Source organism: Lynx rufus, unplaced genomic scaffold (genome assembly GCF_022079265.1).
Source record: "Lynx rufus isolate CCGP_SWC_20201006 ecotype Redwood Valley unplaced genomic scaffold, mLynRuf1.p SCAF_1, whole genome shotgun sequence".
Lineage (NCBI taxonomy): Eukaryota > Metazoa > Chordata > Mammalia > Carnivora > Felidae > Lynx > Lynx rufus.
In genome coordinates this window covers 116,911,545-116,926,414 of record NW_025814823.1, presented here as the reverse complement: position 1 = coordinate 116,926,414, position 14,870 = coordinate 116,911,545, and the positions used below count along the sequence as shown (strand labels likewise).

Genomic DNA, 14,870 nt, shown 5'->3' with positions numbered 1-14,870 from the left:
AGTTAATATTGTATGATATTTAATACAAACAAAACCTATAACATAAGCAATGGCATAGGAAGATCTGAATGGTCTAACACGGTTGCAAAGTTTCTATATCTTATGAAATGATATACTAGTAACTGTGACTACACTGGGGAAAGTTAAGAGGTATGCTATAATTCTCACAGCAACCACTAAAAAATGAAAGTAGATACAGATCTAAAAATGAAAGGATATTCTAAAGAATATTCAAGGATTCAAAAGGCAACAGATAAGGGGGAACAGAGCAATAAATAAGAGGGGACAAATAAAAGACAAATGATATGTTAGAGAACACAAATTCAAACATATCAACAATTACACTAATGTTATTGGACTAACCCCTTCAATTAAAAGACAGAGATGAGCAAAATGGATAAAGGAACAAGATCCAAAAATAGTCTTTCTACAAGGGCATACTTTAGCTATTTAATTTTTTTTAAATGTCTTAAGTTTTTATTTAAATTCTAGTTAGTTAACATCCAGTATAATATTAGTTTCAGGAGTAGAATTTAGTGATTCATCACCTATATAGAACACCCAGTGCTCATCACAAGTGCCTCCTTAATACCCATCACCCATTTAGCCCATCTCCCCACCCACAAGCAACCCTCAGTTTGTTCTTTATAGTTAAGAGTCTGTTTGCCTCTCTCTCCCTTTTTTCCCCTGTGTTCATCTATGTTTTGTTTCTTAAATTCCACATATGAGTGAAATCATATGGTATTTGTCTTTCTCTGACTTATTTTGCTTAGCATAATACATGCTAACTTTATCCACATTGTTGCAAATGGCAAGATTTCATTCTTTTCTATGGTTGTGTAATATTCCATTGTGTATATATACCACATCTTTTTCATCCATTCATCAGTTAATGGACATTTGGGCTCTTTCCATAATTTGGCTCTTGTTTATGATGCTGCTATAAACATTGGGGTGCATGTGCCCCTTTGATTCAGTAGTTTTGTATTCTTTGGGTGAACACCTAGTAGTGCAATTGCTGGGTCATAGGGTAGTTCTATTATTACTTATTTATTTGTTTTTAATGTTTATTTATTTTTGAGAGAGCAAGTGTGCACGCAAGCGGAAGAGGGGCAGAGAGAGAGAGGGAGACCGAGGATTCAAAGCAGGCTCCACACTGACAGCAGAGAGCCCAAAGTGGAGCTCGAACCCATGAACTGTGAGATCATGACCTGAGCTGAAGTCGGATGCTTACCCAACTGAGCAACTCAGGCACACCCTCCTTTTTTTATGTTTATTGGTTATTTTTAACTTTTTGAGGAAGCTTCATACTGTTTTCCAGAGTGGCTGTACAGTTTCCATGCCCACCAACAGTGTAAGAGGGTTCCCCTTTCTCTGCATTGTCACCAACATCTGTTGTTTCCTGTGTTGTTTAGTTTAGCCATTCTAACAGGTGTGAGGTGGTATCTCATTATAGTTTTGATTTGTATTTCCCTGTTGATGAGTGATGTTGAGCATATTTTCATGTATCTGTTAGCTAGTTAAGATTTTATTATTTTTAAGTAATCTCTACACCCAACATGAGGCTAGAATTTACAACATGGAGATCAGGAGTCACACACCCCACCGACTGAGCCAGCCAGGCACTCTGACAAGGGCACACTTTAAATTTAAAGAAACAGAAAGTAAATGGGCAAAAAGGGATATTCCATGCAAACACTAAATATGAGACTGGAATGGCCACTTTAGTATCAGATAAAATATACTTCAAAGAAGAAAAAAAGAATATTACCAGCAAGAGAGAGATATTTCATAATGGTAAAGGGATCAATAAATCAAGAAGTTTTTAATGAATATCAATGTGTGTGTATATATATATATATATGCCTTATAAAATGGCATATATATATATGCCATATATATATATATATATGCCTCAAAAATGCATGAAGCAAAAATGGGTCACAATTAAAGGGAGAAAAATAATAATAAATATTTTAACACTGTTCCCTGAGCCACTGATAGAACTGGGGGGAAAAAACATTAAAGACAATCTGAATAATGATTTTTTATGTTTATAAATCATTACACTTGAAAACGGTAGAATATACATATTTTTTTTCTTTTTTTAATGTTTATTCATTTTTGAGAGAGAGAGTGTGAGTGGAGGAGGGGCAGAGAGAGAGGAAGACAGAGGCTCCATGCTGTCAGTGCACAGCCCAATTTGGGGCTTGAACCCAAGAACTGTGAGATCATGACCTGGGCTGAAGTCGGACACTCAACTGACTGAGCCAGCCAAATGCCCATACGTACATTTTTTTCAAGTGCACTTGGTACATCCACCAACACAGACTGAATGCTGGGCCATAAAATAAGCCTCAATCAATTTTAAAAGACTGAAATCATGCAGAGTATCTTCTCTGACCACAACAGAATTAAATAGAAATCAAAACCACTAGGACATCTAGAAAAATGAAAATATTTATAAGTTTGAACACATTCCTGAGTAATCAAGGGTGAAAAAATAAATCATAAAAGAAATTAGGACACATTTTCATATGAATAAAATAAAAATACAACATACCAAAATTATTTGTTTAATGCAGATAAACAGTTCTTACAGGGAAATTTATACCTTTAATTTTTTATATTAGGGAAAAAAATCTAAAATCAGTTATATACACAGAGAAAAGTAAATACAAAGTCCTAGAAGAAAGCAAATAACAAAGATAAAAGCATAAATCAAGAAAAAAAGAAAAACAATAGAGAATATATCAACAAAGCCAAAAACTAGCTCTTTGAAAAGATGAACAAAATTAATAAGTTCTTAGCTAGACTAATCAAGAAAAAAAGAAACAAAACACAAATCACCAATATCAGGAATGAAAGAATTGCTATCACTACAGATTAAACACACATTGAAAGATGAGAGAATATTAACTTTGTACCAACAAATGTGACAAATTAAATAAAATGGGTATTTCATTTCAAATGATTTCTATTCTCTGAAAAATACAACTTAACAAGATTAACAAAAGATGAAACACAAAAAGGTAGTGTTTCCTTTTTAAAAACATTTTTAAGTTTATTTATTTATTTTGAGAGAGAGAATTTCATGCACATGAATGACACAGGGGCAGAGAGAGACAGGGAGAGAGGGAATCACAAGCAGGCTCTTCACTGTCAGCACAGAGTCCGACACAGGCCTGGAACTCACGAACCGAGCAGTGAGATTGTGATCTGAGCAGAAATAGAGTCCCACGCTTAACCAACTGAGTTAAGCCACAGGAGTCCCAAGTGTTTCCATTTTTAACTGAAAAATCTATTAAAGAAACTGAATTCATTCTCAAACTTCCCAAAAAGAAAACTCCAACTATAAGAGGCTTAATTCAAAGAATAAATTATTCCAGTATTACACGCCTTTCAGAAAACAGAAGGAATGAACACCTCCTAAGTCATCTTACTGGGTCAGATAATACCAAAACTTGACAAAGACAAGAAAGAGAGAAAGAGAGAAAGAGAGAAAGAGAGAAAGAGAGAAAGAGAGAAAGAGAGAAAGAGAGAAAGAAAGAAAGAAAGAAAGAAAGAAAGAGAGAAAGAGAAAAAGGAAGGAAGGAAGGAAGGAAGGAAGGAAGGGAAAGAAAGAAAGGGAGGGAAGGCAGGAAAAGAAAAAAAGATGAGAAAATTACATACAAATATCTTGCATGAACACAGATGTGAAAATATTACATTAGGTGTAAAACATTAACAAGTTGAATCCAGCAACATATAAAAAGATAATAATCATATCTAAGTGGTATTTACTCAAGAAATGGAATGTTGTTCCAACATTCAAAAATCAATCAATGTAGGGGTGTCTGGGTGGCTCAGTTGGTTAATCGTCCAACTCTGGCTCATGGTCTCACAGCTGGTGGGTTCAAACCCGCATCAGGCTCTGTGCTGACAGCTCAGAGCCTGGAGCCTGCTTTGGATTCTGTGTCTCCCTCTCTCTTGGCCCCTTCCCGGTTTGTGATCTCTCTTTCTCTCTGTCTCAAAAATAAATAAACATTTAAAAAAAAAACCAGGGGCACCTGGGTGGCTCAGTCTGTTAAGTGTCCAACTTTGGCTCAGGTCATGATCTCACAGCTTGTGGGTTCGAGCCCTGCATAGGGTTCTGTGCTGACAGCTCAGAGCCTGGAGCCTCCAGTTTCTGTGTCTCCCTCTCTCTCTGCCCCTCTCCTGCTTGTGCTCTGTCTCTCCAAAATAAATAAACTTTAAAAAAAAATTTAAATAAATAAATAATCAATCAAGGTAATTCACCAACTAGTAGGATAAAGAGAAAACCTTATATTCAACAGATTAAAAAAAAGAATTTGACAAAATTCAACAACTACTCATGATAAAATTCTGAGCAAACCAGGAATAGAAAGGAACTTCCTCAATTAGATAAAGCATTTATGAAAAATCTTTGGCTACCATAATACTTAATGGTGAAATATTGAACACTTGCCCCCTACAATTGGAAATAAAGCAAGGATGCCTGCTCTCAACATTTCTATTCCATATTGTGCTGTAAGTCTTTGCCATTGTGATAAAGCAAGAAAAAATATTAAATGTAAGTTTGGAAGAAAGAGATTGACTCTTTTTTCAGATCATATGACTGTTTACATGGAAAATCCCAAGAAATCTTCCAAACTTTAAAACTACAATATAAAGATAATCTATTATTGGTGAAAAGATAGATATACAGATCAAAGGAATGAAATGGAATTCCAGATGAGGTGCATTGATTTTATCTTACTTTTTTACAAAGATGCCAGGATAATTCAATGAAAAAAGTAGGTCTTTTCAACAAATGGTATATTGGATATTCGAATAGAGAAAAATAAACCTAGATACTTACTTTATACCATTCACAAAAAACTAACTTGAGTGGATCACAGAACTAAATTTAAAAGCTAAAACTATAAAACGTCAAGAAGAAAACGTGAGAGAAAATTCTATAACCTGGGGTAAGCAAAGCTTCTCAAACATAATACAAAAGACATAAAACAAAAAAATAATTTACCCTCATCAAAATTTAAAACTTTGTTCTTCAAAAGACACTGTTAAAAGGAATGGGCGAGCCATAGAACAGAAGAAAATGTCTGCTATAGATACATCTGATATAGGACTTGTACATAGATTTTTACAACATGATGATAATAAGACATCCGAACCAATTAAAAAGTGCAAACAATTTGAACACACTCCACAAGTGATAACATACAAATAGAAGCACATTAAAAAAACACTCAACATGATTAGTCTTCAGGGAAATGCAAATTGAAGCCACAATGAGATAATGGTTCACCCCCATTAGAATGGATAATATTAAAGACTGACAATATTAAATGTTTGTGAGCCTATGGAACAACTGAAACTCCCATACATTGCTAGTGAACATGTAAAATGGTGCAAATACTTTGCTAAACAGTTTGTCAGTTCCTTAAAACATACATCCACTACAGAACCCAATCAATGTACTCACAAGTAGTACAGAAATAAAAGAGAAACAACGTATATTCATACAAGGACTTGCACACAAACATACACAGAACTCTTATTCACAGTAGCCAAAAATTGGAAACAGCTCAAAGATCCATCAACAGGTAAGTGGATAATAATGTGATATACCCATACAATGGAAAATACTACTCAACAATGGAAAGGAATGAACTACTGAATATACACAACATAAATCAATCTCAAACTCATTATGCTGAGTGAAAGAAGGCTGATACAAAAAGCCCACATTGAACAATTCCATACAATTCCAAATAGAATTAATCTATAGTGAGAGAAAGGAGATCAGTTGTTCTTTGGGGCCTGGGACAGAGGGAGGGGAATGAATGCAAAGGAACAAAAGGAATCTTTTGAGGGTGATGGAAATATTCTGGATCTTCCTGGTGATTTCAAGACTGTATACAATCATCAAAATTCACTGAATCATATACTCTAAATGGATGCAGTCTATATTAGTTAACTATACTTTAATAAAATTGATAAAAATAAAGCCAGATACATTATGTTTATCACTATAAAATTTTAAGGTGTTTAGATCAATGTGGATACTGGTCTTTTGTTTTTTATCCTGATTAAATTATCTTGAGGTACTTCATAAAAACCTTAAACAACAATGGGGGAAATGGAAATTATTCCATTTCCTTAACTGCATATAGTTGCTTATCTAAATTTAGATTACTTAATACCTTGGGGGATTCTGGGGATTTACAGTTTCTGTGTAAAATTTTTGTATTATTTTAGATGTAAAACAAACTCTACTGACATTATAAACAGAAAACAAAATCTTCCAACACAAAAATTGATTTAAGTTTCTTGTCTTGGTTTTCTAAAACCCCCCAAGTTTCATGATCTCAGATTCAGTTCATGAGATTGAGCCCCGTGTCCGGTTCTGTGCTGCCAGCACAGAGCCTGCTTGGGATTTTCTCTCTCTCTCTCTCTCTCTCTCTCTCTCTCTCTTTCTCTCTCAAAATATAAACAAATATTAAATAAATAAATAAACAAATAATGAAAAAATACCCCCCCCAGTAAACTTTTGAATAGGAGACTATTCAGTCATTATATAGACAAAAAGGAGAAAAAAGTTCAAAGTAAATTTGATCAAACACTCTAGGGAACACTTACAGTAGGACATTTCAAGAGAACAATAGATAAAATATTGATTAATTTATAAATGCATTATAGAATGAAAATGGATAGCATACTTCAGAGAAGAGGCAAAACTGAATCAGGCAGATGGCAGTTGAAATATATCTAAACTATAGATTAAATTTTCATTATTTATCCCTTTGCTCACCTAAATAGAATACAGAATATCATAACTACAAATATGAACATAAACTACTTCCAACTCATCATTTATTACACACACAGTAAATCTTCTTGATTGGTGGTAAAAATTAGTACGAATAAGCTATTTGTGAACCCAAGAGTCATAGATTTTGAAGCACACAATGTAAGAGGCAAAGGATAATGCTTATGCTCTCAAAATTAAAAGGTCCTTTGGGGGTACATGTGTGGCTCAGCAGGTTAAGCATCTGACTCTTGATCTCAGCTCAGGTCTTGAACTCAGAGTCATGAGTTCAAGCCCTGCATTGTAGAAATAAATAAATAAATAAATAAAAATAAAAGTTCCTTTCCACAGAGCCACAAGGAGCATCATGACAATTCAAACCTATTTAATTTTTAGTTGAATAAAAGTTGAGAGGCATCAGAGATCACTAACTGTGATTCACAATGCACCAAAATGCAGACAGCATGGCTAAGATCTTCCCAATACTTTAACCTTTGGTGGTAGAGAATAGGTGTTTGGGAGATGCATTTCACCTTAAACACCTTAATTACTAACTATCTTACTCAGGCTGCCGTTAACCTTAGGAAGGTATCCTTTAGGGCTTCGATGGAGATGTAGAATATGTCCTTCTTTTTAAGAGAAGAAGCCAAATGTAAAATCTTTTTCTCTATTATATGACATTTTCCAAATCAAAAGAGTAGGAATGAAAATACTAGGTCTGTTATTAACCTACTGGGTGTCTATGTTATTTGTAGGTACTAAGTTGGGGACTTGAGACAATAAGGCTCAGTTGACAACTTGCAATTCGTTATTAGATCTGATGGACTATTTTAAATATTTTCCAAAATAGACCCAACTATGGCTAGAAATAGGAACCCAAGAGAATTATGTCTCAGAGAATAATTCATGATCTACAACAATTACAGGAGATCCAGCAGAGAAGTTAAGACAATATTCTTGGGTGCCTGGGTTGCTCAGTCAGTTAAGCGCCAGACTCTAGATTTTTACTCAGGACATGATCTCACAGCTGGTGGGATCAAGCCTGGAGTAAGGCTCGGTGCTGACATCTTGGAACCTGCTTGGGATTCTCTCTCTCCCCCTCTCTCTCTGCCCCACCTCTTCTCTTTGTGCACATACACACACACACACACTCTCTCTCTCTCCTCTCTCTCTCTCAAAATAAATAAATAAACATTTTTAAAAGTTTATTTCTTTTCAGGGAAAGAGAGCTCGAGCACAGGAGCTGGGGAGGGGCAGAGAGGAGAGGGGAGAGAATCTCAAGCAGGCTCTGCAATGTCAGTGCAGAGCCCAACTCAGGGCTCAAACTCAGGAGATCATGGCCTGAGCCAAAATCAAGAGTGGAGTGCTTAACCAACTAAGCCACCCAGGAGCCCCTAAAAAGACAACATTTTTAATCACAATCATCAATGGAAAGAATAAGACAATATTAGAAGCTGAGAGCACAAACGGATGTTTCTGGAGTGGAAACTATACAGAGTTTAGGAACTATACAGTGGAGTAGATGATTAAAAGAAATAGATATAGTTCTAACATCTCACTTCACAACTATGAGGAAATAGGAAAATTAAGAGGAAATAAGCTACAGAGCTTCAAAAGGATTTTTAGGAGAAAACCCCAACATTTTCCCCGGGTAAACACTCAAGTTGCTCAGGTGTTCTAAGGCAAGATAACCTAATAATTATTATTAAAACGTGTAGGATGCAATTTATTATTATTTTAACTTCCTGACCCTCTTCTCATTATATAATGTCCCTATTTATATCTATTAGGTTTCTTGTCTTAAGGTCTACTATAAGTGATATTTGTATAGCAAATACTGTATACAGTTTCTTTTTGATAAGTATTTGCATAGTATAATCTCTTTCCATCCTTTTACTTTCAACCTTTTTAAAAAATTTTTTAATGTTTATTATTTATTTTTGAGAGAGAGACAGAGAGAGACAGAGTGCAAGCAGGGGAGGTGCAGAGAGAGAGGGTGACACAGAATCTGAAGCAGGCTCCAGGCTCTGAGCTGTCAGCACAGGGCCCAACGTGGGGCTTGAACCCACAAACTGTGAGATCATGACCTGAGCCAAAGTCAGACACTTACCCAACTGAGCCACCCAGGCACCCCTCAACCTTTCTTTATCCTTTTAATAAAGGTATGTCTCTGATAAATGACATATGGTTGTTTAATTTCTAACCAGTCTGACCATCTTCATTAATTGGAATGTTTAGCCTGTTTACATTTCATGTAACTACTGATATGCTTCAATTTAAATCTGTCATTTTACCACTTTTTTTTTAATCCCATCTGTTCTTATTTGTCTTTTTCCCCCTTTCTGGCCTTTTCATAGATTAATTAAGTATATTTTTATCCTATTATGACCCCATTAATAACTTTCTGGTCTCATATTCTTTTAATATTTTTTTTAATTTTTTTAACGTTTATTTACTTTTGAGACAGAGAGAGACAGAGCATGAACGGGGGAAGGTCAGAGAGAGAGAAGGAGACACAGAATCTGAAATAGGCTCCAGGCTCTGAGCTGTCAGCACAGAGCCCGACGCGGGGCTCGAACTCACGAACCGCGAGATCATGACCTGCGCCGAAGTAGGACGCTTAACCGACTGAGCCACCCAGGCGCCCCAATTCTTTTAATATTTTAAATGGATTAACCTAGAAGATATAAATGCATCCTTGACTTCTGGAATGATATAATGGCCTTAGATTCTTTTAATTCTATTAAATTTCAATTCTATTAAATCCATTAATTCTATTTACCTTTCTCTAGATATAAGAACACATTATTGTTCTCATATACTTGAATTCGTTTCATATTTTAAATCCTACTATATTTTAGTTTTGTTATATTCAGTAAATATTTACCTCCATTGCTTCCTTCTTTGTTCCCTCCCTCCCTTCATTCCCTTCCTTCCTATATTTCTCATGCTTCTACTTAGAAATATTTTATGTATACCTAAAGAAATTACTATTTACCTCAGTGAAGATCTGCTTGGGATATATTTCCTCAGTTTGGGTTCATTTGAAAATATTTTCATTTACTTTCCTTTTTGAAGAATATTTTTTGCTGAGCATAAAATTCTAAGTTTGCAGATGTTTTCTTTAAGCCCTTTAAAGATGTCATTTCATTGTCTTCTGGCTTCCAATTTTTTTTTTTTGAGAGTTCAGTTGTCAGTCTTGCTATTGCTCATTTAAAGGTAATAAGTCTTAAAAATATAAAATAAAATAAAGGTAATAAGTCTTAGGGTACCTGGGTGGCTCATTCAGTTAAGTGTCCAACTTCAGCTCAGGTCATGATCTCTCAGATCATAGGTTTGAGCCCAGCATTGGGCTCTGTGCTGACATCTCAGAGCCAGGAGCTGGCTTTGGATTCTGTGTCTCCCTCTCTCTCTGTCCCTCCCCTGCTCACATTCTCTCTCTCTCTCTCTCTCTCAAAAATAAATAAACATTAAAAAAATAAAAAATAAAGGTAATAAGTCTTTTATTTTCTGGCTGTCAAAAAAAGATTATTAAAAATACTAATAAAATCAATACAGCTATGGCATACTTTATTTCAAAAAAAAGAAAGCAAGGGGCGCCTGGGTGGCGCAGTCGGTTAAGCGTCCGACTTCAGCCAGGTCACGATCTCGCGGTCCGTGAGTTCGAGCCCCGCGTCAGGCTCTGGGCTGATGGCTCGGAGCCTGGAGCCTGTTTCCGATTCTGTGTCTCCCTCTCTCTCTGCCCCTCCCCCGTTCATGCTGTGTCTCTCTCTGTCCCAAAAATAAATAAACGTTGAAAGAAAAAAAAATTAAAAAAAAAAAAAAAGAAAGCAAAAATACAAAATGAGAAATGTAAAAAAAAACCATTATGGTTCCTACTACATTAAAATAATGAGAAATATAATGAATAACTTTAAGCCTATATATTACATTATAAATGCACAAATTTATTGAAAAAAAAACCAATTTGCAAAACTATACAACTAGAAGTTTAAAATTTATATAGTTTTAAACCTACTGCAGATACTGAATTTGTAATTAAAAACATTTTCGTGAAAATAACTCTAATAAAGCTTAATTCTGAATTCTCCCAAATATTTATGGGAGAAAAAATGATTTAAACAAACTTTCCAAAGAATTGAAAAAGAGGTAAAACTTCTCCACTTACTATAAGAGGCCAGCATAGCCTTGATACCAAACCCTGACAAAAAGATTAGAAGAATGGAAAATTACAAACCAATTTCTATCATAAACACAGATTTTTAAAATTCTAAGCAAAATATTGGGAAATGAAATCCAGTGATATAAAGAAGGATAATATATCACAACCAACCAGGGTTTATTCCAAGAATGTAATATTGGTTTATCATTAATAAATCAACCAATATAATTCATGATTTGAATAAAATAAAAGGATATCATATGATCACTTAAACAGAAAAATATATGATAAATTTAATACCCATTCATAATTTTTAAAAAATCCCTTAGTTAAATTAGAAAGGGAAGGAAGCTTCCTTAACCTGACAAAAGACCTCTGGAACAAAATGTATCTCATATTAAATACAAAAAACTTTCTGTCTGAGACAGGATTAAGACAAGACTATTATCACTTCAATTCAGCAATGCCACCAAACCATAAAACAAGGAAACAATATGATTAGAAAGTTAAAACATAAATAAATAAAACTAAGAGTATTGGAAATGGCAAACAGTGTCTATAGAAAATATAAAATAATATAAAAATGTGACATTTCAAAATAAAATTTAGCAAGGACCCTGGATATAAACGTAATACAAAAATTAGTTTTATATCTATATACCTGCAACAAAAACAATTATAAAATGAAATTTTTTAAATGCCATTTAAAATTATATCAAAATATCAAATATTTAATGAAGTTGTACAAAAATATCTCTATATAGACACATAAACACATATAAACAGTGAGAGAAAAAAATAAATAGAAAGATATATCATGTTAGTAGACCAGATGTTTATGTACATATTATCATTGTGTTAATAAATCCCTTATTTTTTACACAGTAAATAAAAATCCAAGTAAAAGTTTGTCAAAATGGGAATATGCCTCATAGTTTCTACAGATTCCATGTAACACCAATTAAAATATGAGCAGAGTTTTCTGGGGTAGAAATTAACACAATGATTCACAATTTATGTAGAAATGCAAAGGGCCGAAAATAACTAAATTAATCAGGAGGCAAAAGAAGAAGCTAGAAAAACTTACACAATTGTATACCAGTGCGTATCAACACAGAATGGTATCAGCACAAGAATATAGGACTACACCACTAAAACAGAATGAAAGTCTAGAAATAGGTACAACTATACAGTCATTTGGTTTATGACAAAGGCGGCACTACAGAATAGCAAGAAAAGTATGGTCTTTTTATTAAGTGGTGCTGTGTATGTAGAAAATTCAGCTGGATTTTTACATGGAAAAAAATTAATCTCAGCTCCAACATTACACCATACACAAAAATACAACTTCAGATGGATTAAGATTCTTAATGTGCATGTTAAAACAAGAAAGCTGCTGGAACTATGGCAACCACTAATCGAATATGGCTATTTAAACTGAAGATCAAATTAAATTTAGGAACATTAAAAATTCAGTCCCACAGTTTCACTAGCCACATTTCAAGTGCTCAGTAGTCATATGTCCTATATATGCAGATATAGAAAATTTCCAACATACAGAAAGTCCCATTGGACAGCAATGTTCTAGAAGATAACATAGGAACATATCTTCATGACCTTGAAGTAGGCTACATTTTTGTTAAAAGGATAGAAAGAGTACCAAGTAAAAAAGAAAATGCATTAGATTTCGTTAGATCTCATTAAAATTAGGAGTTCCTGTTAATCAAAAGACATCATTAAGAAACATAGAGTAGCTCTATATACTCCTATGGAGTGATCGCAAGTTTATATATCTATCTATATCTATATATAGATGTATATCTATCTATGTATAGATATACATCTATATACATGTTTATTTTTGAGAGAGAAAGAAGGAGTGGGGAAGGGGCAGAGACAGAGGGAGAGACAGAATCCCAAGCAGTTTCTGCTCTGCACTATCATCTCGGAGCATCATGCAGGATCAAAACCACAAGATCATGACATGAACAGAAGTCAAACACTTAACCGACTGAGCCACCCAGGCGCCCCACAAGTATATGTTTTTCAGTGAAAAAAACCAAAGTGGAGAAGAGTATGTTTTCGTATGTTATAATTTATCCTAAAAAGATATACACACATATACATTTGCTTATATTTATATATATATATATATATTTAAAATATATATACGTTTATATGTATAAATACATATAAATGTGTCTATATATATATAATATATATACACTTATATATGCATTTAAAAAGGAATAATAAAAGGATAAATCATAAAATTTGATTACCAGTTAGAAGAAAATAAGACTTGGGGCACCTGGGTGGCTCAGTTGGTTGAGCGTCCGACTTCAGCTCAGGTCATGATCTCATGGCTTGTGGGTTCGAGCCCCGTGTTGGGCTCTGTGCTGACAGCTCTGGGCCTGGAAACTGCTTCGGATTCTATCTCCTTCTCTCTCTGCCCCTCCCCCACTTGTGCTCTGTCTCTCTCTGTCTCTCAAAAATAAATAAACGTAAAAATGATTTTTTTTAAAAAAAGAAGAAAGACTAGAGTGGAGGAACAGGCATAGTAAATACTAGACTTCTCTAAATATACTTTCTTTTATGAATTTGTTTTAGAACCATTGTAACATTTCACATAGCTATAAAAGAAAATTAAATTTTAAAAAACAAGCCTGAGTTTTTAAAAGTTTTTTTTTTTTTTTAATTCTAGTTAGTTAACATACAGTGTAATATTACTTTCAGGCCTAAATTTGAAAGTAACTCAAAACAAATGAACCTAACTCTGTATGTGTTTGGCAGCTTACCTACACAGAGATGAGCTACTCCAAGATATTTTAAATGTTTATTTATTTTGAGAGAGAAAATGCATGCAAGGGAGGGGCACAAAGAGAGAGAGAGAGAGAAAATCTCAGAGAGAGAGCAAATCTCATGCTGTCAGCACAGAGCCAGACTCGGAACTTGATCTCACAAACGGTGAGATCATGACCTGAGCTGAAATCAAGAGCTGGATGTTTAACCAAATGAGCCACTCAGGCACCCGCTAAAATACTTTTTTTTTAAAGTTTATTTTTTATTTATTTTTGAGAGAGAGAGAGAGAGAGAGAGTAAGAGGGAGAGGGAAAGCATGGGAGAGGGAGACAGAATCCTGAGCATGTTCTGCACTGTCAACACAGAGCACAATGTGGGGCTCAATCCTATGACTCTGGGGTCATGACCTGAGCCAAAACCAAGAGTCCCACGCCCGACAAACTGAGGCACCCAGGTGCCCCCCCATCCCAAAACTTTAAAACACAATAATTTATATGTGCCTAGTGGGATATACCCTCCAAGTGAAAATAATGACAAAAATATTAAACTGATACTGTAATCATATTGTTGGTTTAGTGCTGGTATTGTTTTCTAAGTCTGTTTTTTGAGTAGTGTGGGGTAACAAATGAGTAATTATGTTGATATAAATGAAAACTGGGATTTTTATTGTGGAAGAAAGGAGACACAAATGTAAAATTGATGGAATTAAGTAAAAGCCTTAGAGTGATGAATTTGAATTAGACAGATTAGTATAAACTTGTGATGCCTTGGGGCACCTGGGTGGCTCAGTCGGTTAAGCGTCCGGCTTTGGCTCTTGTCATGATCTCCCGGTTTGCGGGTTTGTGAGTTCGAGCCCCGCGTCAGGCTCTGTGCTGACAGCTCGGAGCCTGGAGCCTGCTTCAGATTCTGTGTCTCCCTCTCTCTCTGCTCCTCCCCCACTCACGCTCCATCTCTGTCTCTCAATAATAAATAAACATTAAAAAAGTTAAAAAAAAAACGTTATGCCTTTTATATTTTTTTAAAAAATGGACATCCCTTAGCTCAGTAACTAAAAGTACCTAAAACACTGACTCAACACTGTAGCAATAAGCA

At 34.7% G+C, this 14,870-nt stretch overlaps 1 protein-coding gene across 1 annotated transcript in view; it reads right to left on the bottom strand.

Annotated features, from left to right (window-relative positions):
- Positions 1–14,870, bottom strand: part of LOC124516586 (protocadherin alpha-C2) — a 128,894-nt gene that overhangs the window by 62,699 nt on the left and 51,325 nt on the right. Inside the window, exon 3 of the mRNA XM_047086007.1 lies at positions 12,887–12,908. Coding sequence (XP_046941963.1) covers positions 12,887–12,908 — 22 coding nt within the window. The remainder of the gene's footprint in view (positions 1–12,886; positions 12,909–14,870) is intronic.